General features: G+C 43.7%; 3 protein-coding genes across 7 annotated transcripts in view; 2 read left to right on the top strand and 1 right to left on the bottom strand.

Moving 5' to 3' along the window:
• Window positions 1-1,951, top strand: part of LOC309534386 (uncharacterized protein) — a gene marked incomplete at its 3' end in the record, with an annotated part of 296,522 nt that extends 294,571 nt beyond the window's left edge. The window contains exon 2 of one of the 2 annotated variants that reach the window (XM_082226628.1): window positions 808-1,951. In XM_082226628.1, coding sequence (XP_082082754.1) covers window positions 1,034-1,951 — 918 coding nt within the window. In that variant the 5' untranslated portion in view covers window positions 808-1,033. The remainder of the gene's footprint in view (window positions 1-807) is intronic. The other variant, XM_082226627.1, reaches the window with a different exon arrangement.
• A 2,240-nt stretch (window positions 1,952-4,191) lies between these two features.
• ARG2 (arginase 2) lies at window positions 4,192-18,333 on the top strand. 3 transcript variants are annotated; one of them, XM_082226345.1, is made up of 9 exons: window positions 4,192-4,339; window positions 5,938-6,043; window positions 6,673-6,745; window positions 14,211-14,388; window positions 15,412-15,571; window positions 16,368-16,462; window positions 16,602-16,706; window positions 16,885-17,021; window positions 17,897-18,333. In XM_082226345.1, the coding sequence occupies exons 1-9, from the start codon at window positions 4,287-4,289 to the stop codon at window positions 18,100-18,102; spliced, it is 1,113 nt and encodes a 370-aa protein (XP_082082471.1). In that variant the 5' UTR covers window positions 4,192-4,286; the 3' UTR covers window positions 18,103-18,333. The 3 variants fall into 3 exon arrangements, with proteins under 3 accessions (XP_082082471.1, XP_082082472.1, XP_082082473.1); XM_082226346.1 differs by having other exon boundaries at window positions 4,207-4,339; window positions 5,941-6,043; XM_082226347.1 differs by lacking the exon at window positions 4,192-4,339 and having other exon boundaries at window positions 5,818-6,043.
• On the bottom strand, window positions 18,281-27,570 carry VTI1B (vesicle transport through interaction with t-SNAREs 1B). Of its 2 annotated transcripts, none has more exons than XM_082226989.1 (6): window positions 27,279-27,570; window positions 25,776-25,834; window positions 24,744-24,935; window positions 21,954-22,127; window positions 20,496-20,557; window positions 18,281-18,645 (listed from the first exon to the last, which is right to left on the bottom strand). In XM_082226989.1, the coding sequence occupies exons 1-6, from the start codon at window positions 27,394-27,396 to the stop codon at window positions 18,555-18,557; spliced, it is 696 nt and encodes a 231-aa protein (XP_082083115.1). In that variant the 5' UTR covers window positions 27,397-27,570; the 3' UTR covers window positions 18,281-18,554. The 2 variants fall into 2 exon arrangements, with proteins under 2 accessions (XP_082083115.1, XP_082083116.1); XM_082226990.1 differs by lacking the exon at window positions 27,279-27,570 and adding an exon at window positions 26,969-27,226.
• Window positions 27,571-27,607: the final 37 nt, after the last annotated feature.

A 27,607-nucleotide genomic window follows, 5' to 3' on the forward strand; every position in this document is an offset into this window, starting at 1 on the left:
ACTTAGTTGGTCTCTAAGGTGCTACTGGAAGGATTTATTTTATTTTATTTTATTTTATTTTTTTATTTTTTATATTTATTTTTTATTTTTTATTTTTTTATTTTATTGTTTTGACTACAGCAGACCAACACGGCTATCTACCTGTTAAGAATTCCAGTTTAAAAATGAAAAGAATGCCATTTTATAACTTCTCCCGTCCCTTTCTTATTCTTAAAGGTAAAGGGTCCAGTCGTGGCCGACTCTGGGGTTGCGGCACTCATCTTGCTTTACTGGCCAAGGGAGCTGGCATACAGCTTCTGGGTCATGTGGCCAGCATGACTAAGCCACTTCTGGCAAACCAGAGCAGCGCACGGAAACGCCGTTTACCCTCCCACTGGAGCGGTACCTATTTATCTACTTGCACTTTAACGTGCTTTCGAACTGCTAGGTTGACAGGAGCAGGGACCGAGCATCGGGAGCTCACCACCAACCTTCTGATCGGCAAGCCCTAGGCTCTGTGGTTTAACCCACAGCGCCACCCATGTTCTTATTCTTATGCAAGTCCAATTCTTCTAGCGGATTCTCGGGTGAATACTGTGGCAAAGAATTTCAAGTAGACTCTCAGAAGAAAAAGCAAATTCCCCACAATTTTTTTCATATAAGCTAAACAAGCTATAGCTTAGGGCCGCACTCTCTTGTATTTCACTATTGTATTTCACTATTAATATACTTCTTAATTGTATTTCAGCTCAACAATTACTTTGATAAAATACATATTTTGTTATGTGCAAATGGCTTTAGATACCTATTAGGTCCATAGGGACAAAGGGGAGAGCTGTTTCCTAGTTCTGCTGGATCTCTCAGCGGCGTTTGATACCATCGACCATAACATCCTTCTGGACCGTCTTGAGGGGCTGGGAGCTGGGGGCACTGTTATACGGTGGTTCCACTCCTTTCTCCTGGGCCATGTCCAGAAAGTGGTGGTGGGGGGGATGAGTGTTCAGACCCCTGGGCTCTCACTTGTGGGGTGCCTCAGGGTTCTGTCCTCTCCCCCATGCTTTTCAACATTTACATGCAGCCGCTGGGAGAGATCATCAGGAGGTTTGGGCTGGGTGTTCATCAGTATGCGGATGATACCCAGCTCTACCTCTCTTTTAAATCAGAACCAGTGAAGGCGGTGAAGGTCCTGCGTGAGTGTCTGGAGGCGGTTGGAGGATGGATGGCGGCTAACAGATTGAGGTTGAATCCTGACAAGACAGAAGTACTGTTTTTGGGGCACAGGAGGCGGGCAGGTGTGGAGGATTCCCTGGTCCTGAATGGGGTAACTGTGCCCCTGAAGGACCAGGTGCGCAGCCTGGGAGTCATTTTGGTCTCACAGCTGTCCATGGAGGCACAGGTCAAATCTGTGTCCAGGGCAGCTGTTTACCAGCTCCATCTGGTACGTAGGCTGAGACCCTATCTGCCTGCGGACTGTCTCGCCAGAGTGGTGCATGCTCTGGTTATCTCCCGCTTGGACTACTGCAATGCACTCTACGTGGGGCTACCTTTGAAGGTGACTCAGAAACTACAACTAATCCAGAATGCGGCAGCTAGACTGGTGACTGGGAGCGGCCGCCGAGACCATATAACACCGGTCTTGAAAGACCTACATTGGCTCCCAGTACGTTTCCGAGCACAATTCAAAGTGTTGGTGCTGACCTTTAAAGCCCTAAACGGCCTCGGTCCAGTATACCTGAAGGAGCGTCTCCACCCCCATCGTTCTGCCCGGACACTGAGGTCCAGCACTGAGGGCCTTCTGGCGGTTCCCTCATTGCGAGAAGCAAAGCTACAGGGAACCAGGCAGAGGGCCTTCTCGGTAGTGGCGCCCGCCCTATGGAACGCCCTTCCAGCAGATGTCAAAGCAATAAACAACTACCTGACATTCAGAAGACATCTTAAGGCAGCCCTGTTCAGGGAAGTTTTTAACGTGTGATATTTTACTGTATTTTTGGTTTCTATGGAAGCCGCCCAGAGTGGCTGGGGAGGCCCAGCCAGATGGGCGGGGTATAAATAATAAATTATTATTATTATTATTATTATTATTATTATTATTATTATTATTATTTAGCATATATTCAACACACAAAAAACAGCAACAATTTGTTGTTGACAAAGGACAGCTGGACATATAAAGGGCCCCATTACCTTCAGTAGCTTAGAGCCTCATTAAACCTAAATCCAGCCCTGAGCGGGGTAATAAAACACTGAAAGAGAGTAGGCTAGTTTCTCACAAAAACAGTTAGAATAATAATGCCTGGACACTTTTCCTCATGCCTCAGTTTCTGCAAAACCTGCTCTTTTTTAAAAAAACAAACAAGCTGGGAATCGGGGGGTTATGGTTCCTTTGGGGTGGGGTGGGCTAACCACCCCCTTCCTCCTGCACCCTGTGTGTCATCCCCAGCTTAACTAAATCAGGAGCTCATTGGAGACGAAACTAAAGTATTTTCTTGTGGGACAACTAGCGTGCAGACATTCCTGGAAAGATGGAGTTATGTGCAGTAATTCTATATGCACAGTTAGGTGGGAGTAAGACCCACTGAATGCAGTTGGACTTACGGTACTTCCAGGTAAACATGGATTTCACTATTATTCATTGTAATCTTCTCCCGTGGATGAAACAAATAGAAGGGCTACCTTCACTGTTTAGAGTAGAATCAAACTTGCTATTTACACCAAACAGCAACCTCGGAGTTTACTACCATGGCAGTTGCATTAGTACATCTATCAGTTTCTATATTAAGTTGCATATAGACTTACAAAATTCATTATATTGCTCTGTTGTTTCAGGTTTTCTATTAATTGTAACTTTTTAATGTGTGTTATGATGTGATAGACGTTTTGCACCTATTTTGCAATTTCTATCTTGTCTGTTTTATATACTTAACAAGTCTAGGATGTATCTTCACCATAAAAAGAACATGAAATACATTCATGTTCTTTAAAATTTACATGATAGATAAATAAATAAATAAATAAATAAATAAATATCCAGTGTACAATTTAAACAAAATTCCCAACACCCTTAACTAACTACAGTTCTCAGGATTCTTTGGGGAAGATGTGCTCTAAATAAGCATTAAATGTATGGTGTGTAAACAGCTGGCTTCTGGAGGGTGACAGATTCCCAGACCCTGAGCTGCAGCCTACACGGTAGGTTTGTTTTAATTACTCTGAATTATCCACTAGCAAGTCGTGATACTTACAAGATTGATTGGTGTTTTTCCATGTCCTGAATGGTAGGTTTCCATGAAGTGAGGAATCTAGTGCTGATTTGGAGAGTGCATGGTTGTGTCTCAATAGAAGGCAGTTTCATATCTTTTAATCTAACTCAGAGGAACCTATGAATTAGGAGTATGATAACATCCAGAGAAAACTAAGTTTGTGGAACTATACTGAGGCTGCAATGTTACACCATTTTTCTGGGAGTAAACCTGGCTGAGTAAACCAGTAGGACTTACTTTTGAGTGACACATTTATATATATAGAGAGAGAGCAGAAGTTTTTCCGGGGGGTACGCAGGGGTACGCATACCCTTAAACATTTTGTGAATCTAAGTTTGGCCTCATTGAGCGGCAGTATTTCAATATGAGTAGCAAAATGAGAGTAAAGGTAAAGGGACCCCTGACCATTAGGTCCAGTCGTGGCCGACTCCGGGGTTGCGACGCTCATCTCGCTTTATTGGCAAAGGGAGCCGGCGAACAGCTTCTGGGTCATGTGGCCAGCATGACTAAACCACTTCTGGAGAACCAGAGCAGCACATGGAAACGCCGTTTACCTTCCCACCGGAGCGGTACCTATTTATCTACTTGCACTTTGACGTGCTTTCGAACTGCTAGGTGGGCAGGAAAAGGAGAGTACAGTACCCCTAAACATTTTTTTTAGGGGAGAAAACAACTGGATAGATAGATAGAACAGTTGGCAGAGGATGAGATTCTTAATCTCAGGACCATGGGTTCTGGTCCAGGAGGTTGGGCTTGATTACCCTCGTGATCCCTTACAACTCCACAATTCTATAATTCTATGATATCCACTCCTTTAAGCCCAGGAGAGCTAGGAGGGTGCATCGAGTGCGCAAGGCAGAGTTCCGAACTGGGGCAATGGCAGGGCCGGAATGCTGCGCGCTGCCGGTTCCAGGCCCTTTTGTGTGACTCAGAAGTTGCGCGCGTGTGTCAGAATGGGCGCGTGGCAGCCGGCAAGACCCAAGTTCCGGGGTGGGGGGAACCCTGCAGAATTGCGGCTTCTGCGCTTTTCACAGCAGCCTGTTTAAGATGATCCATGTCAGTCGCGCCCTTTCATCGTTATTTTCCCTAGGAGAAAAATTGTGAGGCGGGTACTTTTCTCTCTCTCTCTCTCTCTCTCTCTCTCTCTCTCTCTCTCTCTCTTTCTCTCTCTCTCTCTCTCTGTGTGTGTGTGTGTGTGTGTGTGAACTAGGCAGTGTGCTTTGATTAGACCGCGAAACTTTGAAAAGTGCCGATATATAGAGAAGGAGCCGGGTGGGAACTGGCTCGAGGACGTTTCCAGAGATGGCAATCGAGAGATAGGAAGTGGTCCCGGGCTCTTTATTGGAAGGCGGCCAGCTTTGGTAATCGGAGAGCTGGCTGGAGTCCGGCTGCCCCGTCCCTATCTCGGGGACCTAGCGCTGGGGGCGGGGGCGGTAGAGGCGGGACTCCCAGGGCGGACCAGCGAGGGGCGACGCTTCGCACGTACGACGAGGGACTGGGTTCATGCCCCGCGCCTGCAGTCCAAGCAGCAGATTGTAGGGCGGGAAGACTTCGAGATCCTGCACGGCAATAGGTGCCACTCAAGAAGGCAAAGGAAATCTCTTTAGAAACAGGAATAGCCCCTGTTCCTCAAGCAAGGCGATAGATTTCTCTCCCACTGAAATCCTACGACTTCTAACTGGAATTAAAGTATCCCATTTCTTTAATTCTTACCTTTATTTTGATTTCAAGCACTTGTGTAACATCCTTCAATAGATTTCAGGACTGGGAACAAAGGAAACCCCTAAAACATCCAAGCCATAGCATTGGAAATAGTAATGGAGCAAAAATGGTTTAACAGTTGCAGTGTGGGAGTATGTAGTAGCGTTTCTTCCCTCTAGCTATGCTATCTTTTCCAATCCTCAGGCCCGTGTGGATTATGGTTTTGTGAGGGTCAGTGATAAGAGTGGTTAGAGGGTTGGACTCGGGCCTGGTTAGAAACCTCACTCAGCCATGAAGCTCACTGGGTGATCTTCGGCCAGCCACAGTCTCTCAGCTTACCCTACCTCACAGGGGTGTTGTGAGAATAAAATGGGGGTGGGGGTGGAGAACCGTGTACAATATCTTGAGCTCCTGAAGGAAAAGATGGTATATAAAAGGGATGTGGGTGTCCGAACGCACCTCTTTACTTGAAGATTGAGACATGATGCAATTCAGTGTGAACCGTCCAGGCTTCACAAATGGTCTTTGAAATGTCTTGCTTGACCCTTTGGACGGGCGTGGGGGGGGGAAGTACAAATATATTTTTAAAAGAAATGTAGATGAGCATGGCGTGCATGGAATAACTCTGAAAGGGCAAGCGACCCGCAGCAGGAGAAGAGAGAGGTGTGTGCGGGAGGGGTGTGTGGAGAGAGGGGGACGTGCGTCCCAAAGGCAGCCAAAGCAGGTTGGTCACGATTCTGCCCCGGGGTCTCGGCATCCCCGAGGGCACTCGGAGGCACACCTCCGCGGAGCTGCGCGGCGATTGGCCGGATGGCGAGAGCAGCCCGGGGAGGCGGCCAGGGGGCGGGCGAAGAAGCATCGGGGCGGGGAAAGGGCCGGGCGTGCGCGCTGCCTCGCCTGCTCAGCTAGCGGAGCCGGCTGCTTATAAGGAGCGAGCGATCCGGTTCCTCTTCCTCGGTGCTTTGCACATCATCACCTCCGTCATGTCGCTTCGCAGCAGCTTCGCGCGGCTCCTCAAGCAGCAGGCGGGCTCCTCGATACAAGTCCAGAAGAGACCGGCGCACTCGGTGGCCCTCATCGGAGCCCCTTTCTCCAGGGGACAGGTGAGTGAGCACCGCGGGGGGACGACGACGAGGCGGTGTTTGGGTGTTGGAGACAGAGGGATAGGTGGGCCTTCACTCAGGGTAAAAGGCTGTAAGTCTATTGCAGCCGAGCGCAGGTAGGAGGAACAGAGCTGGGGGGGGGGGCAAGGGGAGGGGAGACAGAAAAGGAAAGGCAGTCTGGTATAGTGGTTCGAGTGCTGGACTAAGACCAGGGAGGCCGCGGTTTAACTAAACTACGTTCTAAAAGGACAGCATCCTCCCTCCCGCCTGGGGGTGATCCGTGAGGCCCAAGCCCTCCTTGGGGCGAGTGACGCTTCGCCATAATGCTGGAGGAGGACCGCACGTGGTCATTGGGGCAGGGATGGAATCCTTAAGATCCGCACCGTGATATTTTTTGGCTGGGGGGGGGGGTGTTTTAAGATGCGTATATCTTTAAAGGGAAGGACGGTCGGAGCAACGTTAGCTGCGGGCGGGGGAGTGTCCCTGCGCGCACCGGGCAGCCGGCTTCCCGAGCGTGGAAATTTCCACGCGCTTCTCTTTCGGCGCTGTGACTCAGCGGCGTCCGCTTCTCCGCTTTCCCGGAGGCGCGCATAGCATCACCGCTCCTTTCCTGTTTTGTCTTCCTCCAGAAAAGGAGAGGAGTGGATCACGGTCCAGCAGCCATAAGAAATGCAGGGCTGGTGGGGAAGCTGACTGGCATGGGTAAGTAAGAGGTTTATTTTGAAAGAAACCGCCTCTCCCGTAGGAACATAGCAGGCTGCCTTAGACCCAGTCGGACCACTGATCGCTCCAGCTCAGTGTTTGTCCACATAGCGACTCTCCAGGGTTTCAGGCAAGTCCCACTTGGAGATGCCTGGGGACCTTCAGTGTGTACCACCAAGCTACATCCCCAACAATTGCTTTTCATAGAGAAGGTAGGTGAGTTCTCCCCCACCCCCATGACTGATTGAGTCTCTTTAATGCAAAAGTTAGCTGTTGGGAGAGATTTGGCACTCTCTGCAGAAATACAAACCTCCTTTCTTTGAGAGGAAAGCCCTCTCAATTTGAAGCCTGATGTACATATGAAAGAGGTGGCATGTGTCCTCTGACGGGCTTCTCAATAAGGAGGCAAAGTAACTCAAGAGGCTCCTAGAGTGACCTTCCCTTTCCTCCTCAGGAATTTTCTTCTTTGTCTGTATGCAGAGAATGAAATGCTTGTGTAGCCAGAGGCAATGTCCTTATTTCAGCTTAGATAATTTTATTTTATTTTATTTTGTAATTTTGGGTTCAAATAAAAGCAGAAGCTGCCCTAAGGCACAGTTGGCTTAAGACATTTTGATGGGAGGTGTTATGTACTGAATCCTAGAACAATAGGATCCAGAATGCAGCAGTCTGATTGGTCCGCAGGAGCCACCCAATCCAGGTGGAAGTGAATCAGCGACCTGATTGGCCTAAAGGAGCAGCCCGGAATTAGCCAATCACGCGGGGCCCATTGTGTAAACAATGTATATAGGCTAGACGTTTTGGGGAAAGTTTAATTCATTGCTATTATGAGCTGAATAAAGAGCATGAAATTCACACTCGACTCAGGAGGCAAACAACAAAAGTCCCCCCTCCCAACAAGATACTTAATACCCAATTTTGGCAATGGGGGGGGGAATCCTACAAGTGCCTCTTCCTGAGAGTAAAAATATAACAACATAATAAATTAAATGATTTAACAAATCAATGCATTGTCATGCCCCCCCCCAAAAAAAAAACCTGTCTGGCACAGCTACCTCATTCAACTCAATGGTATGACCAGCCAAGGAATCAAGATTTAATATTACTTTTATATTGCATTTGTGGTGTTGGAGAATCAACAATTTGCCCATGCCTATTCCAGCAGAAGTAATCTCACAGAGTGACTGAAGCTGTTTATTTACCAAAACCAGGCCTAAAGCTCATAGTTTTCTGCATCCAATAACTTGAATTCACTGTGTTGAGTTGGACTTCTTTCGATGCTAAGTCTTAGCATATTCCTTTTGTGGTTTTGGTGAATGAATGGATGAATGAGAGGTATGTGCTAATGTCCCTTATGAGTCTCTTCTACTGGCAGTGCCTGATTTCCAGAAAGTTATGTAATTGGCAGCACAGCTGTCATTTTAGCCAAACCCTTTTAAATCAGTGTAGTTATTTTTCTGTGACTCAGCATTAGTCACCATCTTACAGGTACCCTACCTGCAATTCACACAAAAATTGGATTTGTGCTATTATATCAGGAATGAAAAAAGTTGATTGATCAGGCATCTCAGCTTCCTGAAACATTGAACATATTGAAACATTTGCCATCTGAACTGATCTTAATGTTAATTGTCTGATCTGGAAGTGTTTGTTATAGCCATTTGACTCATCCTCACAAACAGTGTACAGTTTTTTCATATTGTGAGTTTCAAAAAACATACAGTGTGAATTGTGAAATACTTCAAATGATTGTCAAAGCATATACAGTAGTACCTTGGTTCAAGAACAGCTTAGTTTATGAACAACTTGGATTAAGAACGCTGCAAACCCAGAAGTAGGTGTTTTGGTTTGTGAACTTTGCCTTGGAATATGAACATGTTCCACTTCCTGTTGAGTGTGTTCCATTTGTAAAATGAGTCCCCTGCTGCTATGGGAAAGCATGCCTTAGTTTAAGAATGCTTTGGTTTAAGAACGGACTTCCGGAACGGATTACGTTCATAAACCAAGGTACCACCATATAGATTAGGCAACTAACTATGCAGATCCATCGGCTGTTCAAAATCTGCTACAAAACTCCATGGGTGGTATTAAACTAAATAGTTATGCTGTGTAGCTAAAAGCTGTTGTGCTAGAGTCACTTCCCTCCCCTCTCCTCTCCCCACATACACCCTAAATCTGCTGCAGAGGGTAGGAGAATTCCCCAGAGCAAATTTAGCAGGGGGGCGGGGAGCATGCAAGGAAAGGAGAGGGCATTGAAGTAACACTGCACAGCTAAAATCCATTGTGGTACAGTACCCTTTTAGTTGTGTTCCAAAAGTGCCCTGAAAGCAGGAGTGGAGTATCCTCAGTCTGGAGCCAAATTTAATTTGCCCTTGGAGTCCTCTCCAGCTGTAATATGGTGAGGGAAAAGGGTTTTGATGTTGTATGAAAGGTGCAACTACAGCTTCTTTCTGAGCAAGAAGATCAAAGCACAAGGGAAAATGTTTAGACCAACTTGTGTTCCTTGCAAATACAGTCATACCTTGGTTTTCGAACAGCTTAGTTCTCAAATGTTTTGGCTCTCAAATGCCACAAACCCAAAAGTCACTGTTCCAGTTTGAGAATTATTTTTGGAAGCCAAACATCTGACGGAGCTTCTGTGGCTTCCGAGAAGCTTCCTGCAGCCAATCAGAAGCCGCGCTTTGGTTTTCGAATGTTTTGGAAGTTGAACAGACTTCCGGAACAGATTCTGATTGACTTCCAAGGTACGACTGTATGCAAAAAGTAGTCTATGCATTAGGCAACTGCCTGCCACTGCTTTAGATAGCTATGAGTTAGGACTTGCAATTGAGCTATGCATTGGCCCTGTTTGCATTCTACTGTTGGTATTTGGGGTATGGTTACCCGATGTCCCCATTTCCTGGAGACAGTCCCCAGATTTACAAATCTGTCCCCGGACAAAATCCGTTCCCAGAATGTCCCCGGATTTCATTTAATGTCCCCGGATTTATATTTTAAGTGTGGTAGATTTATTAGTAGGGAATGAATGTTGTGTGATTCGTTCAACGGCACAAGACACTTCATATGAGGACTTTCAGCGAGGCAAAATGGCGGGCGCCATGGCAGCGAGCTGCTTCTGAAGCCCGCCAGAGCCAACTGTGCTACCACGTTGGCTCCAGGCTGCTGAGACTGCTGCTGGCACTGCCACTGCCAAGGGGGAACCAGGGTCACCCAGTGTGTCAACTGGGGGAACTGCTGACACCCCTCCATGTGACCCAAATCGAGCCAGGCGCAAGAGTGCCCAGCCACCTGGCCGACTGCCCACTGGCACTCCGGGGCCAGGAAAACCCTGGAGCTGACGTAGGGAGAAGGAGTAGAAGAGGAGGAGAAGGAAGAGAGAGAGAAAGGAGGGAGAAAAAAGAGGGGAGCCCCAACCTTGCCGCACTGCTGCCGCTGCAGCTGCCGCTGAGCAGGAGAGGTAGGAGGGCACTGGGAGGGCAAGGACATGTGGCCGAGCCCAGGCCCGACCTGAGCCTACTCCATGGCGGCTAGCACTCCAAGAGAGCAGGCCGGGGCCCAGAGGAAGGCCGCATGACAGGAGACCGCAGAAGAGAAGATATTACTTCTTAATATTTTTTAAAAATAACTTTTTTTCTCTTTTCAAAAATAAAAAAGTGTCCCCAGATTCTTTGAAAAAAATCTGGTAACCTTAATCTGGGGTGGATTTGGAACATCCAAAAGTGCATTGGAAAACACATATGTGCTTCAAAATTTACCAAATTTGTCATGTGTATTCTTCCACTCCTTTCAGAAGAGATTGATTCTGTTTATCTGTTCTTTGAGGGGGGGGGTGAACAAAAAGAAGCTTTGTTATAAAGCTGCTGAAAAATGAAGAGCAGTGGCTCCAAGTGCATTTGGTAACTAAAAAATAAAAATTCCTGTAGCACCTTTAGATACTTTGCCTTTGCTGTAGATTGGTACAGCTTTCCTCCTTCTGATACAGAAGTACAGACGTAGTTTCATAACTGAAAGCTCTTTCTCAGTAGTTTAGAGAAGTACAGCTTGAAAAAGTGGCTGTGACTTGTGAAGTATGGTAAACATGATGTCATCAACTGATGAAAGTATGCTTCTCTTGAGCAATCCTTGCAACCCAGACAAGTGCAGATTTAACCTCTGCTTCTTGTTAGGAAACAAGGTTAATTCTGTCACATGATTCACTAACTAATCTTTTCAGCTTGGTTATGTTAGAGCAAACCTTGCAGTTACAAATTCCAGAGCCACAAGGTATTGTTACGTATCTCACAAATGAAAATTAGATCCATTCAAAAGAATGGAAGAGCAGTTGTGACTCACTCCCAACTTATGATGAAGTGGCAAAGCAAGATGAATAGAGTACGTACACAAAAACATAGAAAAAGGGACAATTGCTTTCTATAGTGTCATCTCAACTTCCTGTTCCTATTGAGCCTCTGTCACATTGTTGTCATGCTTGCCAATGAATCAACTTATCAGGGCCACACTGGAGTTTTCTTTTGTAACATTTCTGTTGACATACATAAACGTCAGAGTCTGTTACATAACGTGCAATACACCCATTGGTGTCTCTGCAGAGCTAGGAATTTTTCCTTTGCTTAAATTGGCTTGAAAACCTAATTTACATAGCTGTCGAGCACAGGCCAGTTCAGTTTTGCTTTAACCAGATTTCATAATTTGGAAGCAAGTGAAGCTATAAGGTTCACATACAATTGAGATCACCTACACACCAGACGTGCAGAGCTGGTCCCAAAATTTGGAGGAGGGGGCATTGAGCATGCATGACGTCACATGTGCAGCACTCCCCACCCTGGCCAGGACACATTGGTGTCCCTTTGAGGTGTCCCATTTGTGATGGGGAGTGTGAAGATTGCCCTCCATTGCTCTCCACACCTCCTGCACTCGCCAGAGGTGCTGGGGGACGGCAGCACCCTAGAAATATTGAGGGGGCTGAAGCCTCTTCTGCCCCCTATAGCTGGAGCCCCTGCTACACACCCTGCAGTATTGATTAAATCAAATATTAAAGCAAGTGCCAATTCCCCCCTTTTTTGAGCAATCGGCATACAGTATTGACACATCTGTATAATTTCTGCTCAGGACAAAGCTCAGATTTCATAGGATAGATAAATGCTGATCATGGGAACATGGGCGTTTCCCTGGTTTTCCATTTATTTGGTCTTGTTCAGGGGAGAGCTCCAAACAAAAAGCAGGAGGGAGGGAAAAAAACCCTTAAAGAGATAAAGTCAGTGAAACTAGCTGAATATAAATGGCTTCATAATTACACTTTCTCTTTCTCCTGGCTCCTTGCCAGAAACTCCTTGTGCAGCCAACCTATAGAAGAGGCAGGCCTGGTGTCAGATGACCGTCTCAAGGCTTCAGGACAGTAACACTATCTGCACATGATGACCTAGTACACTGCCATTGCATCAGGTTGTGATGCAACTTTGTAGGTTTGAAGTTTGTAGACTGACTTTGAATGCATCGTATTGCCAAATGATGTGGGTTTTATCTGGCTGATCATCCGTTTGAGATAAAGAGAGCACAGTGCCAAAAATATGGGCACTGTGGGTTTGGCTACCAGTCTTCATTTTGTTAATCTTTAACTGTGTTTTGTGTGTCTGTGCTGTTATTCCCTTTGCACTTATGTAATAATCACACTAAATGTACTTCATGGATTACCCCATCATTTTGGGGAGGTGGGTCTTGTTAACTGAAAATACTTAATTTATGGCTAATCCAAGAACACCGGAAGCTATAGCTTTACTGAAGCTAAAGAAGTGCGGATCTGGTCAGCACTCTGGATGCGAGATCATGGAGAGCTCAGTGTAAAAAAATGATGTGTATATAAGGAATATTTTTAATATTGATCCAATTTTCCAGTATAAAGTAACACACTAAAACAAGAACTGTAAAGTTAGTTTAGGGGGATTCAGTTAACATTTAAATTTCACTTTAATATGTCTTTAATCTGTTTTTCTACTATAGTAAAGCTTTCATAGAACTGTAGAGCTGGAAGGGACCACAGGGGTCATCTAGTCCAACCCTCTGCAATGCAGTGATCTTTGACCCAATGTGGGGCTTGAACCCATGACCCTGAGATCAAGAGTCTCATGCTCTCCTGACTGAGCTATCCTAGGTTTCCTATAAATGACTATACTCCCATCTGATTAAATCTTAGGTTTGTAGGGGGGGGCAGGAATCAAGATAGAAACAGCGATATTATGTCACTCCTTATTCAAACGTGTAGGCAGCCATAGAATGGGAGCAGGGGCTTGCAAAAACTTCACACCATATAGATATTAGGCCTATAAATAGCAAAGGCTTAGGGTTTCCCGAAGTCCGAGGGAAGATGACATTCATCAGGGAATGATGAAACAGAGGAGTGGTATTGCAAGTCCTGGACTGCTGAGGTCCAATTACCTTAACCAAAGGAGAGGGTGTGTGTAGGAGCTGAAGCAGAGACTGGTTCAGGGGAATGCACAGACTGACTGTATTTCTAATGCAGCAGCCATGGGTGTGACCTATGGGATGGTGGCAAAGCCATTCAGGGGCAGGCCCTGTTGTTGAACACAGTGACACATCTGCCCACAAAGTCTGGGCACCAGCAGCAAATTACATTAGCACAAACTTGCTCTGCCCATGCTTCTGAATAAAGTGTTTGAGTGCAGTGAAAATCCAGACATCGGTCAACATGTCTACTCTTCTCTTACAAATATGAAGGTGGGGTTATTACCCAAGTCCTGTGGCAGGCTTCCTCAAACTCGGCCCTCCAGATGTTTTTGGCCTACAACTCCCATGATCCCTAGCTAGCAGGACCAGTGGTCAGGGATGATGGGAATTATAGTCTCAAAACATCTGGAGGGTTGAGTCTGAGGAAGCCTGTCCTATGGGATCCTTGAATAACGAGCGACATGGTTGCAAAGCAGCTGTTTTGTTGTTGTTGTTTAGTCGTTTAGTCGTGTCCGACTCTTCGTGACCCCATGGACCAGAGCATGCCAGGCACTTCTGTCTTCCACTGCCTCCCGCAGTTTGGTCAGACTCATGTTTGTAGCTTTGAAGACACTAGCCAACCATCTCGTCCTCTGTCGTCCCCTTCTCCTTGTGCCCTCCATCTTTCCCAACATCAGGGTCTTTTCCAGGAAGTCTTCTCTTCTCATGAGGTGGCCAAAGTATTGGAGCCTCAGCTTCACGATCTGTCCTTCCAGTGAGCACTCAGGGCTGATTTCCTTCAGAATGGAGAGGTTTGATCTTCTTGCAGTCCATGGGACTCTCAAGAGTCTCCTCCAGCACCATAATTCAAAAGCATCAATTCTTCGGCGATCAGCCTTCTTTATGGTCCAGCTCTCTGTTTACCTACCTCCATTAACCAAGTTAATACTAACCACCAGTATTTCCTGTCACTGGACTGGGCAAGTGCAATTACGTGCTTTCTTCTTTTCTTCTTTCCCCCCAGGTTGCCAGGTGTATGATCTTGGAGATTTAAATTTCACCCAGGTGCCCAACGATGATCTCTATAACAACCTAATCATAAATCCACGCTCCGTGGGATCAGCTAGCCAAGTTCTGGCAGACACGGTGAATGGAGCTGTTGCCGCTGGTCATAGCTGTGTAACCATTGGAGGAGATCACAGGTGAGTTGGGAGGGATCCGTGAGGAAGATAGTCTCGTGAATGAAATAAGCCTCAAAAAGCTTTGGGTAAAGTTCACTCCTCAACTGGATTCGTTAGTTCAAATTCCTGTTGACTGATTGAAAGTGACAGGCCACAGTCAAGTGTTAAATTATTGTCCCCCGGTGGCAAATATGAATCATCTTCGGTCCTCTGTGAGAGCATCTCTGGGGCCACAGGATATTGCACAGCTCTCTGAGGAAGCCCAACGCTGGAGGTCTCTTATTTGCAGCCTTGTGATCCTCTAGAGCAGGGTTTCCCAAAACTTGAGTTTTCAGCTATTTTTGGAGTAGTAACTCCCATTATCTCATCTAGCATGCTGAGTGGTCAGGGATGATGGGAATAGTAGTCCAAGAACAGCTGGAAACCCAAGTTTTGGAAACTCTGCTCTAGAGCTATCCCTCTACCATACCAGTTGCTGGAGAACAATAGTGGGGGGGGGGCGCTATTGTCTTCATCTGCTGGTTGTGAGCTTTCCCAAAGGCATCTGGTCTGATCCAGCAAAGCTGTCCTTATATTCTTATGAAGTAATGGGTACTGTTTATAAAAGGATGTGACTGTATGTACACACACACAACACACACACACACACACACACACACACACACACACACTAAGTTCATTTAGTAAATGAACTTGTTTTATTTATTGTTCTCAGAGGAGGCACAGCAAGGTATCTATCAGTCTGTAAGAACCAGATATGAGGCACAGGTAAACTGCTTTAGCTTTGCCAGAAAGGCAACCTCCAACAGCTGCAAAAAGAACGCCAAAAACCCTTAGGTAGAATTTATTGTGGATTTCGCATTTTTTAGCATATCAGGAACCAGGTTATATAATTATCACACATACTGTACAGCTGTCAAATGCCTTTGTAAAACTCACAATTTTCTCAGTGTATTAACCCAAACTTAAATTAATACAAGAAACTTTTGAAGTAAACTGGACTGATAAAAATCTGAATCTGATTTTTTATTTTTATTTTTGCAGTTTAGCGCTTGGGTCAATCAGTGGTCACTCAAGGCAGTACCCACACCTATGTGTGATCTGGGTTGATGCACATGCTGACATTAACACTCCACTCACAACCCCATCAGGAAATCTCCATGGACAGCCAGTCTCATTCCTTTTAAGAGAACTTCAAGATAAAGTAAGTGGGGATTATGCTGGACAGCTATAAAATAGATTTTATGCAATCTGTTTTGTACCATGTTTGTAAGGCAGGCATTAAAGCCCATTTTAACTTACCCTACAATCTTGAGCAATTTAATTTTAAATCCAGAACATTATAGAAATAACCCCCAGAAGGAGACAGGTAGTTCAATTATTATTGATGTCTGCATAGAACCTAGCTGGGAACACCAGACCCTGCCCTATGCTGGACATGATTTTAGCATGAAAGATGTGCTACTATTTCCTCACTTGCAGCCCCCGTTTAGAAAACAGCATATTGCAGTCGCAATAACTCCCTTTCAACTGCTAGATACTTTTTGTTCTTCTGGACTAAGATACAGGCAGTCAGGGTTCAATGCTCAGCTCAGCCGTGAAACTCACTGGGTGACCTTAGGTTAGAAGGAGAGAAGGTGACTTGCCCAACTCATGGAGTTGTGAGATCAGAATGGAGAGAGAACCATGTATGCCAACTTGTGGCTAAAGACAGGTGGTTAATGCCACCCACTTATCAAACACAAAGTACCACAATCACAGTCAGGTGACCCGTTTTTGCCTGTGCTGTTTGAAATTGAATTGTGCAAGCAAAGCACTGTGCTATGAGGTCAGGTGTAGGACAGCTGGGCCCATATTGACCAAAACAGCTTCAAGGTCCAAATGTGTATGTATTGACACAGTTGAGTATGGTGTTCATTATACATCACCACTACACCATCATGTAAACAAGCCTAGTGTTAAATATCCAGGACTATGGTAATTCTTCTATTCCTCTATAGGTGCCGCTGCTTCCTGGATTTTCCTGGCTAAAGCCCTGCCTTTCACAATCAGATATTGTATATATTGGCCTCAGAGATGTTGACCCTGCTGAACAGTAAGTACAGGATATCTGAACTGGGAGATATCTTTCTTATTTTTTAAAAAAATACGTACTCGGCCTACTGCCATCAGCAAGAGGTATGTTGCATAACATTATAGCTTTAAACATTTATATATTTTTTCTTTTTAAACAGCTATATTTTGAAGAACTATGGCATCCAGTATTTTTCAACGAGAGATATTGATCGTTTGGGAATCCACAAAGTGATGGAAAGAACATTTGACCACCTTCTGGGCAGGTAAAACTTCTTTGAGGATGGACATTTTGGGAAGTGGCGTTAGGCAAAAAATACTTAACCTATTCACATATCAGCGAACGATCAGCTTGTCATATCCTACTGATCAGTCTCCACTTACAATGATGTGATTTATTTCACATGGGTTATACCTATATTATAAAGTGATTCTCCTTCACAGAGGACAAAGACCAATCCACCTGAGCTTTGACATTGATGCCTTTGACCCAACTCTGGCTCCAGCAACAGGGACTCCTGTCTTGGGTGGATTAACATATCGTGAAGGCATGTACATTTCAGAGGAAATACATAACACAGGTAAGAACCAGACAAGCACATTTTACTTTCAGCTTTGGATAACATGATACAAGTAAGCACTTGCATGGCTGCTGTGTTACAGAAGTATTCAGTGTTTATTTAAAATGTTGGAGTGTAAATAAGAAAGAAGCTCGGGTTCTCTTCCTTAATTCACCCCATGCTAAGGAAATTAACAAGGATAAATTGGAATGGACAGTAGTAAGGATAAAGAGAGTTATCAGGCGCTTTCAGACATCAAAATTGCACTTCCTTGTTAGTACAAGACAAAAACCAACTTTATTCAAATGTTAAAATTATTACAGCTAAAAGCTACGCCTAACAAACTCCCCATATGAAACGAGGCTTGCTTACAGGAACAATAGTTTTAGCTGCTCTATCATCAAGTTGCCTTCATTGAGGCTCCCTTGCAGCCTTCCATTATCAGGACCTTGGCAGCTTCCATAGGAAGGGGAGGTGGGAACCTAATATCTCTCACTTGACTCATCCAGTTTAATTATAGCTGTTAGGCACTCTTAAAACACTAAGGATCCATGTAGCAGCATCATTTAAAACATTTAACTACTTATTTGCAGTATCTCTATAACAATGTTGCATGCTACTGGCAAGAACATAACCTAGAAACAGGGCCAAACTGGCTAGCAGTTATCATTGCTTTGGGGCTGCAGTTTGAATAGGCAATTCAAGATTATGCTAAATACTGCAGTACTTTTAAAACGGCAATAATTTATTTCAGTCAATGCATGGCCGGAAACTTGGATTCATTCATACAAAACCCATATGCCGTTGCATATAGCGCAGACCACACCTGCCTTTTGGCTGAAGTGATGCTTTAAGTTCTGTGTCTTCCATGTAACTCAGTGTCTTTAATTTCCCAGGCCTGCTTTCAGCCATGGACCTTGTAGAAGTAAATCCACTGCTTGGAGATTCACAGGAGGCAGTGAATGCAACAGTTAACCTTGCAGTAGATGTGATTGCTACATGCTTTGGGCAGACAAGAGAAGGAGCGCACATCATGTTTGATGATCTCCCAACACCCAGTTCACCAGATGAATCTGACAGTGAAGAGCAAGTACGGATGTAGGACCCTCAAGGATCAACGGATGCTTCAAATGGGCATTATGTACAGATCTGCTGATCTACTGAAATGGACTGGCTAAAACCCAACTATACCACATTCTGAAGTGTTCACCAGTTTTGGAGAGACTAGTTACTTTTCCCACTGCGTGACCAAACCGCTGTATTACAAGCTAGACAACACATCGGCTTAGGTGAATGTTTATTACTTTGCAATTATACAAAAACTTACCATCCCTTCACTGCCCTCTGTCTTTCTTTACAGATACATTTCCTCTCAGTAGCCCTGCAGCATTCTCAAACGAACATGCTGTTAAGACTTGACAACACACCAGTATTGTCCTTCAACTGTAGTAAATATAATCCACTCCTTTCATTGCTGTTCCTTGGCAATGATTGTAATACAGTCCTTAAGATAGATGGAAGGCCTGAAAACAGCTGTGTGTGTGTCAAGAAGATTCAGCTGAAGAATTTGTAGTATACAACACCTCCCAGAATGACTAACTCCAAAATGATGATAACGGAGAGCAACAGCTTGTTTGTCATAACCCTAGAAGGAAAGATAAGACATGAGATTTATTTGGGTTTACAAAAAATCTTATTTGCATTTAATGTTGTCCATGGAAGTCATTCTCACTTAGATGAGACAGAAGCATCATTTCATATTTAGACAGTGAAAGCTATTGTGTATTTACGCATAAGAAAGTCTGGGACTTAGTCCCAGGTGAGTGCATATAGGATTGTATCCCATGTTGAAGAAATAATAAAAGGGAAGAGTAGCAAGAACTTATATCTGAGTTCACCAAAACCGGCATAGTTCCTGGGATTCCTTATAAAAAGCTAACTTAAAATAACATAAATGTATTGATATCTGACTTAATATGTAAACATTCAGGAAAGCAGCAATTAAAATAAGTTAACACCTTGAAAAGCTGATGACAATCCAGCTAGGTGACAATTTCAAGAAAATATTGTCACAAAAAAAGATACAGAAAGAAATTTGTAGCAAGACAAAAGCTCAATTCAGATATCACAGCAAACCATGATTCACTGCAACTGTAGTTGAGTCTATACTGCATTTTTGCTTGCTTGCATAATCTGAAAGTTATGAGATACTACCCCAAACAGCTCTTCCCTGCTGTACTGCTGGGAAAGTAGCACCACATGCTGCTTTGTTATCACCTGATGGCAACCCCAAGGCAGCAGTGTATCCAGTGCCCACTCAAACTTTCAGGTTGCTTCTGTGCAATTGTGCAATATGTTCTCTCCTCATTCAGCATTCTGCCAAAAAAGTTTGTCCTGAAATGATCATAAAACATCCTTTGATTTTCAGGAACATTTCCCCATAACCTTCACCCACTCTCCCTTTCCTATAAGCATGAAGTACTTATATGCAGTTGTGTAGTTAGCCAAATAATGGGCCAGAAACTTCTGAAAATATCTGGAATATGCACCATAGAGAGGAATAGGCATGCTTCACACCTAATTGTGGCTGTTAACAGACGTATCTTGTAGTTCAGCAAGAGAACACAACTGAGAGTCACTATCTTCTGGAATACTGTCTTGGATAAGTTTCCCTTTGTACAGTTAGCTCAATAATAAATAAATAAAATGTTTTCTGAGTGCATTCATTCCCTTGCTTTCTTTTGCGTTCACACTGAGAATCAATTTAGCAACTGGGATATATAAGGGCTAGGATGTACTGGGTGGTTGGGGAGATTAAGGCTGTAAACTGAAGAAGTCTAGAGAAAAGCATATTCAAAGGAACCACAGTATGAGCTGCTTAAGTGCTTTCATTTTTGACTGCTCAGAAATCTCTCTCTAGCGCAGAGATGGAGGAATCTTTTTGGTTCGGTGGATGAGATCTTTATTTTCCTCCACCCCCCACAGACCACTTTTGATAGGTTGGTGCCCCTGTCCACCTGTCAATCATATGACATGATGACTTCAGGTGACTGATCCTGCCCACCTGTCAAAGCTGACCTGTCAGAGTGGGCAAGGCAGCATCCAGAAGGACTAGACACTACTCACCAGCTGATGAGTGGGTGTTTAGATCAGATGGCTGCAAGGGTCTGCTTCGCAAGCATGTTTCCTACAGGGAACACCCTGGCAAAGCAGGTAATTGTTTGTTTTCACTTCAAGGCAGCATTCTTTTTAGGGAAATGGTACCTGCTCCACACAGTTTTTAGAAAATGCTATTTCATCAACACTCAGGATCCATGCAAGGATGAGAAGGCAGTGTTTGGGCACCGGAGAACATACTGGGACTGGCCTAATCTGTATAAACGTGATGGGCTGCATTTGAACCACACTGGAATCAGACTGCTGGTGCACTTAGTACATTTTAAAAAAACCCAAATTCAATCCAAGTCTCAACTGATTATTTAAGTGGCATCTTACTTTCTTGACATGGCGCGCAATATCTTTCGACTTTTGCTTAAATTTTCATTCGTGTTCACCAGCTAAAAAGGAAAAAACAACAACATTTATTACTATTAGGTTGCAACCTGAGTTTGTGCTCATGGATACCTGCACCTGATGGTCAGCATCACAAATTAAGTACACAGAATGAGGCTCAAGCACATGCAAATTGAAGCACATTTGCTTAAATGCTTATTCTTAAGGTGCAGTCATCATAGTGTGGCATCATAAGAATAGACTTACAATGCAAGGGCATGATTAACTCTTGTTTTAAATATCTGTACTGCTGCCATGTTCACACAGGCTAGTATGTCTAAAGTAGTCATTTTTAACCATGGCTATGTGTACTCTGTACTAAGAATGGTGAAATTCTGTGCCCCGGCAATTCAAATGGAACATCCCCAATGGGGCTTAGGCACATGCAAATAGGTATAACGCAAGAGACATCTTACATACTGTGAGTTCTTCAACCCATAACAGTTATGTTACCTGGGCAAATTTGCATAATTCTTATTTTGTATAATTTGCCATGGTTTTCCTCTCACGAAGAGGGCCAATGAGCTCTGAAGACACCAAAGCCCCACCAGCAACCACTTGAACTTATTCAGCAAATCTGCAGGCTTCTCAGATTTCAGCAGGCCGCAGCCACACAATTTCAAGCATCTATTCACAACCATAAGGGCTAAAACTTGCTTTTAGAAAAATGTAAGCAGAGATTCAGTGCCACAAATATTTTGTGCATTTCTTGGGTTCCTGCAGAATCTCAGTATGTACATGCAGCCCTGTTATTCAGCCAGCACAGAAACAAAATTACGGAGTGTGTACTTGTTTTAGATATACTGGCCTACATCTGCTACAACAGAAGGCTGTTTGCAGAACCAATCTCTCTCCCTCCCACCCCACATCTCCTGCAAAGTCTCCCTGAAGGATCAGAGGCTCTCCTGAAACACAGGGGTTGTGCTGCTGAAAGTGAACTGCTGAGCTGGGAAATCACCCAAAATAAGGAAGAGAAACCTTGCATGAGGGGAGCAAGGAGGCTTGAGGGAAATCAGATGCATGGGCAGACTTGTAAAAGTGCAGATCTAAAAAGGAACCCTGAAGTTTATCTTATTTTGGGATGGATGTGAAATTACGTGCTCATTACAGAGTTTTTACCAATACAGCCGTACCTTGGATCTCAAATGCCTTGGCTCCCAAACAAATTCTGAACATCTGTGCAGCTTCCAATTGGCTGCAGGATGCTCCTGCAGCCAATCAGAAGCCGTGCCTTGGTTTTCGAACAGTTTTGGGAGTTGAATGGACTCCTGGAACGCATTCTGTTCGAGAACCAAGGTATGACTGTATGTGTTTTAAAAAAGAATTGCCTAGCTTCTTGCTTCTGAATTGGCATGTGTTTATTCTGAACATGTGAAACAACAAAAGCAGCTTTCCACTCACTCTGCCTTTGGTGCGGTCCAACTGCTCCCGCTGCTCCCCAAGTACTTCAATGATCTCTGTACCAACTTGATCTGTCTCTGCAGCAATCTGGTGTGAACGCTCTATGCTCTGAGTGGCTCGGTTCAAGCTTTCTGTTCCTTGAAGCAGCAGCACCCTCTGAGACTGGAGCTGGGTCTTAAAAGAGACAATTAAGACACATTTTTAAAAGGCAGAGAAGATATTTTACCTTCTGATAAGGTCTGTGTGAGATGACACAGCCTAAATGGGTGACTGGCAATCTCTGCTTTATAAGAACATTTGACCATTTCCATGCTTGTGTAAGCTTTTACCATTGTCAAAGACGTGCGCATTATGCCTGAGGGGAAAATAAATAAATGGACAAAGAGACATATTTCCCAGATTAAAAAACAGTGGCTCATGCAGGAAAAGGTATTTCCTGTCTCAATAATTTTTCTTTGATGAAAATGCAGGCAACTCATGAACAAATAATTAAAATATATTGTTACTTTTATCACAATTATACCAAACCAAGCCTTACTATTGTGGCAGTTTCATCACCTAATGTAGAAGTAAGGAGAATATATTCCTTCCATACCTGAGCATCTCTCCCTGTCCCTTCACCTAAACAACTCAGGCCCTGGTTAGAGAGCTGGAAGACCAGGGTTCAAATACTCACTTGGCCATGAAACACACTGGATAATCTTGGGCCAATCACTGTCTCTCAGCCTAAACTCCCTCACAGGATTGTTGTGAGGATAAAATACAGGGGCAAAGAGCCATGTGTGCTATTTTGAACTTGGGGTGGGGGAAATGGGATATAATATAGTAAATAAATACAATAATCTACCCTTCCTGCTTTATAACCGTGCATTTAACAAGCAAGAGTGACTGTGGAAATCTATATACATAACAGTAAAAGCAGACTCCCCAAGTTGGCAGGAGGCAGGGATTGGAACATGTAAGAGGAGACCTCTACCATGGAGAAACTCCCTACTCCTGCAGGAAAATATGGGGAGCAGAGGAGATAACCCTATGATCTCTTGGCAAACCACCTCTCATTTGCAGTGGTGTATTCACACTGCTCTCTGCTATCAAAAAATGAATTGTTTTAACTGATTTTAATAGTGCATTTTATATAGCTGTAATCTGCCCTGAGCAGACAATTGCTGAGAGACAGGATGGGGGGGGGGGCTCTTTAAGAAAGAGAAATGAGAGCAAAGGAATTCCTGTCTCTGTTGCTTCCTTCCAGCTCTCTCAATGGTCCACATGTAATATTTCTCAAGAATAAAATTAAATAAGCAGCAGGTGGGATGAACTATTCTTTCAAACATAAGTTAGTCCTAACCAATAAAAGATATACCATTACAATAAGGAGAACAGAGAACTTTGAGAACTTTCCTCCAGGTAAGCTTTAAGAACCCCAGGTCCTCAGTGTTGCCTCTGGCATTGCAAAAGAGGTTGTCAAATGAAGTTTGTTGCTTTCCTGACAGACGCTAAAGAAAAAGAATCAATCCTCTTTCAGCTTTAACTGCTAAATCTGACCTGGGTAACACAGAAGTCTAAAATAACATATGGCATAACTCCAATCAGGACACAATCGCAAGCCTCCTACATAAGCAAGGGGTATTTATGGCCAACTTGATATGTGGTATCTTAAATATATTTAATGCGTATACCCCTTTTTTATTTAATCTGTGAATATTTTATTGCACATACGAAAGAAGGATGTGCTCCACTAGAATTGGACAATAAAGCACAACACAAATTGCATTCTTACCAGAGGCACATGCAAAATGGCAAATCTTATGTTTTGTAAAAACTGAAATTAAATCCATGTGTTAGATCAGGAGCCATATGTGTAAGTATAAATCACACGTGCACCATTTTAAGTATCCCATTCCTTACAAATATGTTAAGTGCTGAATTTGTTTGCTTGCTTATGCATTTTTAAAGTGTCTTTAAGTGGGTGCTTGTCGAAACCTGCCTCTTTCTGTGATTAATTGTAGTCATTTTGCTGAATTTAATTTAGTATTTAATTGTTGTTTATGCATTAATTGAATATTCTTTCATGTTGCATCCAGTTGTGGTACCAGTATTGATGAGTAAGCTACAAATGTTTTCAATAGTATTTGTGTTCTGTCCCATATTTATGTGCAAATAAAAAACATAAGAGGTCAAAACTGTAACTCTATCAAATCAGTGCAGCTGACAACAACCAGACTGTTCGGTCTTAACAGCTTAATGCTTTTTCTTTACAATAATAACCACAGAAAACTTATTGACAGTACTTGAGTGAAATCAATATGCCTCAAATATGCGCCTTCCACAATACTGATATGCATACAGAGATTTTGGAAGCCATAGTTCAGAGATGCTTTTGGAATATAGAATATTCTATATTCTCTCTAATCCAGAATTTGTTGAGAAAGAAAAAGAACATTTTAAATATACAATTTCCTTCTAACAAGAAGCAGTGATTTTTCTTCCACTTACGAAAAACTGTGCCTTCCTATCAGGACTCTTAAAAAACTTATTGATGTTTGTCAATATAAAAAATGTATTTAAATCAAAAGAAGAAAATAAATTGTCAGCCCTACTAATTTTGCACTACTGAAATTACGCTTTCGGAAGAACTTGTGTATTTTTCCATAAACTTGTATTGTTGCAATAAATACAATCACAACTCCTCTGTACATATTGGAAAGAATTAAGCTTAGTAAGAACCATAAGAGCTTTGTCACCAATACAAATAAACAAAATCAATATAGTTAATTTATACCTAGTACTCACACTCTGCTCATTTTCTGTGGCGTAGATTCCAAATTTTGGGTCTCCATGTCCTCCTGGAACCACTCCCAAATCTGTACTTTTCATCTTCCTCTGAAACATGGCAAGTTCTCTTCTGTAAGTCCGAATTTTGGCCATCATTTGATTGTGGAATGACATTGGAGCATATTTCAGTTCTTCTTCCATTTCCCGTAGCTTTAGTAAGTTTTAAAAAGCAGATACCAAAATCTTTGTTAAAAATATTATCGAAAAAACATAAAAGCAATAATCAGAAAATGGATGGCACACAAAAAGTTCTAAAAATATAGCAGAATCTGAAAAGATACTGAATTTTTTTGTTTGGTACAATTTTAAAAGTATTATCTAATAGTTCTTTGTTACAGCATTCACTATTATGCTTAGATGAGTCAGTCAACAATTTTTAAGCATGCAACCTTACCTCTTTTTTTTATTAATTTCATAACATTTATACAGCACTTGATTGTAAAAAATCTCAAAGCTGATTACAAAGGATAAAACAGTAAAATGTACAACCCTATATTAAAACATACAAAAGTTAAATTACTAAAACATTAAAATTACCTCAACTTTTTAAGGATCTGGGTAGGTTTGTCTAAACAAGAATGCTTTCAGCAGTGAATGCACCTGCTTGATCTCAATAGGCAGCGTGTTCCAATTGCAGAAGGTGCCACACTAAACACGAGGGTTCTTACAAATGCAGAATAAGTGTTATGTGGCACCTGTAGTAGTGCCAGTTCTACTGATTGAAGAGGTGATTGAGTGGGCATATGTGGGGTAAGAAGATCTCCCAAGTTGTTAAGGGCTTTATATACCAGTAGTAACACCTTGAACTTGGCCCAGTAGCAAATTGGCAAATCTATGAGCACAGGTGTTATATGCTGGCAAGGCCTCACTCCTGTCAGCAATCATGCTGCAGCATTCTGCACTAACTACTGTGACAAGGCCTTCCCAGTCCAGGAATGGCCATAGCTGTTCTAAAAGCCTTCTTCCTCAAATTACAATTCATAGCCTTACCGTTTCATTTGCTTCTTTTTGTTTTTCATCAAATTCTCGAATCAACTTCTTCTTCTCTTCTAGAAAACATAACAGAAAACATGGAAAAAATTAGCACAACAATCAGCAAAGCCAAAAGGACTTCTCAGTGCAAATCCACATAGGAATGTATACATTTTTTTGTGATGGCCTTTGACTACCTCATTGTTTCAGTGAAAATTATTTTTCATGGTCAAACTGTATTAACTGATAATGTAAAATCGCTTTAGAAAAAAATACCAAAGGATATGTTATCCTCCTAGTCCTCAACCAAACCAGGGAGCCTTTCAGTTTGGTTGGTGACTAGATCTCACTTTTTCAAACAAGGTAACATGGAAGATTCAGGGGCAGCCAACAAGGTGTCCGCTAGACGATGGATTACAACCACCAACATCCCCAAGAGCTGGCAATGCTGGCTGAAGCTGGCGAGAGCTGTAATACAACAGGATATAGAGGGCACATTTGTAATGCGTAGGCCTCGTCCACACAATATTTCTGTCTCCTTTTAAAAAGGGGGTGGATTACACATCCAGATCTGCAAACAACAGAGAGACATGTCTGCTGTTACTCATGAATGTTTCCAGAATATCTTATATTAACTATTTTGGATTTCATTACAGGAATAAAATGCATATAGTTAGGCACTCCAAAACCCTGTATAAAACTACTGTCAAACATCAGATCACTGGAAATAAACAACTATCTGACTTCTAGAAGACATCTGAAGGCAGCCCTGTTTAGGGAAGTTTTTAATGTTTGAAGTTTTATTCTGTTTTTAGTGTTCTGTTGGGAGCTGGCCAGAGTGGCTGGGGAAACCCAGCCAGATGGGCGGGGTATAAATAATTTTTAAATTATTATTATTATTATTATTATTATTATTATTATTATTATTATTATTATTATTATTATTATGCTAGAGCAAAATGTGACGTTTATAAGCATTCTGTTTAAAATAGCTATTTGAACTCCACTGGGAAATGTCTAGGATCGGGCCGGTAGGAGGCAACCTTCTGGGACTGTGATCTCTCTGGTTCTTTTCTGAGCACCAGGTTTCTTTTTTAAACTGCATTAAATTCCACGCTGAACTTCGCCTTCCTTCCGCATTCCAACCACGCTTAGAATCGCTTCGAAGCCAGGGCGGGGTCACCTATGATTATTATTATTATGCTTATTACGGGTCCTCCTCCTTTGACAGCCTCCTGACACGCAAAAACCAGCGAGGAAGTTTCCCCCGGGGTCACTTCGGGCTCCCTGCGAAGAGAAGCGGCCGGGTTTCTGCGTCTCGGTCAGGATGCTGCTCAGAGGCGGGTTCAGCAAAAATAAACTCAACGGCAACCCCTCTTCCTGCAGCAACCGACGCCTAGCCGGACGGCAGCGCTGCAGGATCCGGGCTTGTCGGGAGCGGGACGGGGTGGCGGAAGGGTCCGCGCGCGGCTCGCCCCGTTCCCCCCCCCCCCGGCTCGCTCGGGCCCCGCTGCTACGTACCAACGGCCGAGCTCCCGCGCAGTCTCTCGGGGGCTCCCCGCAGCTCCCCGTGCAAGCCGCGGAAGATCTCGTGCAGCCGCTCCAAGTGCTCCGAAGAGCCGGCGCCGCGCTCCGCCATGACGCGAAGAGGGAGCGGGAGCAAAGCGGCGCCTGCCCGAATCTGAGGCCGCCCCGGTCACCGCGGCCTGGTAATCACCGGCACCTTCTCGCAGGCGCTTCCGGGAGGAGGAGAAGCGGACGGGAGCCTTTCCTCTCCCCGAAAGGAGCTCAGCTCCGCCATCCGGGGGCCTGAAGCCGCGTCGCCGCCAGGAAGTGTCGTTTGCACAGCG

The sequence above is a fragment of the Podarcis vaucheri genome (assembly GCF_965113315.1).
Source record: "Podarcis vaucheri genome assembly, chromosome: 1".
Lineage (NCBI taxonomy): Eukaryota > Metazoa > Chordata > Lepidosauria > Squamata > Lacertidae > Podarcis > Podarcis vaucheri.

Coding starts and splice junctions, on each gene's coding strand:
- ARG2 (XM_082226345.1), top strand. CDS start 4,287: ATGATCCATGTCAGTCGCGCCCTTTCATCGTTATTTTCCCTAGGAGAA. Junction 4,340..5,937: donor TTTTCCCTAGGAGAAAAATT/GTGAGGCGGGTA, acceptor GTCGCTTCGCAG/CAGCTTCGCGCGGCTCCTCA. Junction 17,022..17,896: donor AGAGGAAATACATAACACAG/GTAAGAACCAGA, acceptor TTAATTTCCCAG/GCCTGCTTTCAGCCATGGAC.
- VTI1B (XM_082226989.1), bottom strand. CDS start 27,396: ATGGCGGAGCGCGGCGCCGGCTCTTCGGAGCACTTGGAGCGGCTGCAC. Junction 22,128..24,743: donor CCACAGAAAATGAGCAGAGT/GTGAGTACTAGG, acceptor GTCTCTTTTAAG/ACCCAGCTCCAGTCTCAGAG. Junction 20,558..21,953: donor TGGACCGCACCAAAGGCAGA/GTGAGTGGAAAG, acceptor TTTCCTTTTTAG/CTGGTGAACACGAATGAAAA.